The sequence below is a fragment of the Dipteris shenzhenensis genome, chromosome 11 (assembly GCF_047967505.1).
Source record: "Dipteris shenzhenensis isolate YYH24624 ecotype China chromosome 11, Dip_SZ_1.0, whole genome shotgun sequence".
NCBI lineage: Eukaryota > Viridiplantae > Streptophyta > Polypodiopsida > Gleicheniales > Dipteridaceae > Dipteris > Dipteris shenzhenensis.
The window spans coordinates 26,863,878-26,867,852 of NC_141606.1; the positions used below are offsets into that span (position 1 = coordinate 26,863,878).

Below are 3,975 nucleotides of genomic sequence, written 5' to 3' on the forward strand. Positions count from 1 at the left end.
AAGCAAGTTAAAGCACTGTGAAGCTACTGCCTGAATAAAACGACACAGCAATATGTATGCATATAAAACTATTCAATATTCATTGATAAATTGGTAAGTTCTCATGGGCTTGTAACAACAGGGACGACCTCAATGGACAGGAAGGTATTTGTTGGAGGGGGATCGGTTCCCCTTGCGCCCTTTCTTCCTTCTCTCCTAACAACTATTAGTCATACTCTCCATCTATGGGGTTGTTCTTAGTTGCCTCAAACATATGATGGCTGTGCATTTCCCTTGACTCTAGCATTATCTTCACCGAGACCACGTGGCAGGCAATTGGGTAAGTTGTTGCAATGTATCCCATCAGCCTGTTAGAGAAGAACCATTTTTGCAAGTCTCTACGAACTTTAAACATTTAAGAAGAACATGAAGTGGTATTGTATCTAATGCTTGATAAATTTGCTTGATCTTTCAACATGGCATAGAGAGGGCAACATAGACACAGGAAATCTTCATTCATGCATGCACAAGAGAAGTTGCCACACGTGTATGTGTGTGATGCATGTTTCTGTGAATTGGACAGTGAGTTAACCTAGATTCTGGAAAAGAAAACCCTACCCCCTAAATTAGTCTGCCACCAGATTCTCAGAAGGAAGATGCACATAGTTAAAGACAGCATTAAGAATGTAAAAATTTCTCAGAAAGAAAGTATTCCGCATACAGAAGCAAACTAGCACTTGAGATGATTAAGCTGGTGCACGATAAGACTAGGATAGTTGGACACTTGGCTTTTGAGGTCTACTCCTAGCTTCTACTAGCCACCCATTGCCAATCTGGGTGCACTGTTAAGAATTGAAATCAGCTGATCTGCATTGGCATCCTCATTCCATGAAAGGCTCCGTCTACAGGCTGCCCAGCCAACCTCTGCCAGCTGACTTTGATTTTTAAAAAATAATTGTATATCATTAGCGATATTGAGTGGAGAGACTGTTAGATCCAATGCAAGAACCTGTTTGTGTCTAGGACCCAGAAACTCTGCTGCTCCTACTGCCCCACCAGGACCAACATGCACCAAAGATGGTGCAGCAAATGCTGCTGCCTCTACTATGGTCATACCATAGGCATCATAGATACAGGGATGCAGGTTCAATAGAGTCTGAGAGTACAACTCTGATAATTGAGCAGGGCCCATGAAGCCTTCGTGTATGACAGCTTCAGGCATCACCGCCTTTACTCTTGACTTCACTTTCCGAGCATAAGCACTTGCACCTTGAGCACCTCCACAAAGGAAGGGGACTATTCTTTGCTCTCGTAGAAATTCCATCAAAACTTCTACAAGAGAAGCAAAAAGTTCAGCATTCTTTTCAGGAGAAAGGCGAACACAGCAGGTAAAATATTTGCGCCTGTTGAGCCATTTCTCACTGCTCTGAAATTCCTCATTAAACTTGTTGGAAAGAGCAAGGGCATGCAGCTCCTCTCTTAAAGGTGGAAAATGAGGCTTTGGCACAACACCAGTGGCTATTCCTGATCCAAGATCTGTAGCTAAAATGTGTGCATCTCTGGAACTTAAAGCGGAAATTGCAGAAGCCATAGCCACAGCCTTAGATTCCATTGCTTTGTAAAAAGACTTCTCTGCCTCTCCATCATTACCCTGATACTCTGAGACATAATATATTCGAAAATTTAAAAATGCCATTCGCCACTGATTGGCCACTGCTAAAGCAAGTTCTTCAAAGGCAGGAACAGCAGACCAGTCAACAACAAGTGCCCATGAAGGATTGAATTCGAGAACCTGCTTTGCATACTTACCTGCACCCTGCGCAAAACTCCGCCATGGACACTTCCAGTCAAGGCGCCCCCAGCCATCCTGCTCCACTTCTATTTCTAGCTCTATCAGCCCGGACTCTGGGTTTTTCTGCAGAACAAAGGAGTTACTATAATCTGTAGTGATCTCTGTATTTTGTGCACTCTTAGTTGAATTGCTTTGTACACGCTTGATTGCAAGTTTATCTCCCTCCTTTGTTGTCCCACTGCTACTTTCAGATTTTACAGATGCATCCACTGATGTAAGCTGTTGCACTGGTTTGCCACTCAGAACAAGCACCTCATAACCTTTGCGAGCCAACGCCCTAGCTATGGATTGGGCATAGACACCGTTGCCACTGAAAGTGCTTCTCTTGAATTCAAGGGTAATAATCATAAGCCTTTCAAGCGAACTACCATCAACCTCCAAGGGGCGGTACACAGGATGCACCATTTGGGGAGGCAGTACGGCACGGGAGAAGAGGAGTACTACAAGGAAGAAACCTCCCAGTAGCCTACAGATTACCAGTTTCCCCGCATCCCTAGCCCACTGGTTGCCACCTGCTGCAAGCAGCCGCAAGGTCGGAGGGAGGTGGTGGCGGGGGCGGCGGCCCAGCATACCAAGAATTAACACATTCAATCAAACATAGCTTTTCAAAGTTGCCAATGATGGAACATAGATGGCAATGAATGGTACGACATGCTCAGCGGTCGTATTATATTAGTATGAGCTGGCACGCTAGCGGAGAGGTAACCTGAAACTCAAAAGGCTTAGATTTAGGATGTCTCTCATCCAAAACGCGTGATGTTAAGCTCTTCCTACAGAAGAAAAAATACATTGCAATCGACTTCGTAATTGCAATATATTACGATCCGATTCTAAAGATCGCAATGGATTATCATCGATCGGCGCATCATCTTTCGACATCGCGTCAAGAAACAGCAAGACACCTTAGAAGAACGAAACCAGAATTCGGATACTTCCGATCTACCCGGGAGATGTCCACATCGAAGCTACTAGAGATCTTACCGATCGACCCATTTACAAAAACATACAGATCGGGCCTTTACATGCAAGATCTAGTGACAAATCAAGTTCTCTGAGAAACTTTCAATCCAAGAATTTGAAAAGGAATGCGACGAGTAATGCTAACCTGGGCTGCTTTTCTTCAGTTCGCTAATCTGCTCGCTGAGAATATGCTGTCTGTGTGTATTTCTGTGTGTATTGTAGAAATCACAAAGATGTGGCACAAAATCGTTAACTCAAACCCTAGACAATTCAGGCAGAGAGAAACTTATGTGATTTCCATTGTTGGATTAGTAGAGAGAGTGGGCTTTGTAGTAGAGAGAGTGGTCCAAAGCCGTGCCCTCCTCAAAGAACCAATGATATAGTCTCCAGATCTCCTAGTAGACCGGGTAAGGACATTGAGAATGCTCAAATTTCTCCTGTGTCTCCACCTTCTCCAATGTGCATAGCCTTGCCTCTGCTACAACTCTCCTCCTCAAATGATGGAACAAGACCCCCAATAGCAATGCATGTGAAACTCCTGTGCTACAACTCTCCTCCTCGAATGATGGAACAAGACCCGCATCAGTCCATTAGCAATCCTTAATGCATGTGAAACTCCTCTGTCCTCCCTGTGACTTGGGAAGGATGACCATTTGCCAAGGGACCCTAGCTCTAGTGCTTTGGGTACCACCTGACTAAGTTGTGCACCAAGCACCTGAGCTACCCCCTATGAAAATAATAGCAAGAGGCTATGTAGCCAAGAGGACTTATTGGCCACAAAGGCCCGCTCAACAGAAGGGAGTTTAGGTCAATATAATTGCTTGCGTTGCACACTTTCTAGCATCAGGCCTCTCTGTTGCTAAAAGCATGTTTTTTTATGGTTGTGCATGACACTCAGGCGCAAATGGTGTTTACGCCTGCTATATCTTCTAGTTTTGACAAAAAAAATCAAAATCTTTACATTCTTTTTAGAATATATAGCATACGCCATATCTTCTTCACATAGATTCACATGTAGCTCATTTCTAACCAGATTCGGTCCAATTGATCCTAGCCACAAATGCCAGGGCACGATAGAGAGTCTGGAGGAGTCTGAGGAGTCCTCAAGTTGTATTGTAACCATAAAAGGTTTTGTGTCATCTATAAGTCCAATAAGTCCTCCCAAAATATCGAGAAGTGTATCC

General features: G+C 44.0%; 1 protein-coding gene across 2 annotated transcripts; it reads right to left on the minus strand.

The window, feature by feature from the left end:
• Positions 1-428: 428 nt before the first annotated feature.
• LOC147896841 (uncharacterized) lies at positions 429-3,263 on the minus strand. Of its 2 annotated transcripts, XM_087382069.1 has the most exons (3): positions 2,937-3,263; positions 1,789-2,537; positions 429-1,638 (listed from the first exon to the last, which is right to left on the minus strand). In XM_087382069.1, the coding sequence occupies exons 2-3, from the start codon at positions 2,399-2,401 to the stop codon at positions 794-796; spliced, it is 1,458 nt and encodes a 485-aa protein (XP_087238195.1). In that variant the 5' UTR covers positions 2,402-2,537; positions 2,937-3,263; the 3' UTR covers positions 429-793. The 2 variants fall into 2 exon arrangements, with proteins under 2 accessions (XP_087238195.1, XP_087238194.1); XM_087382068.1 differs by having other exon boundaries at positions 638-2,537.
• Positions 3,264-3,975: the final 712 nt, after the last annotated feature.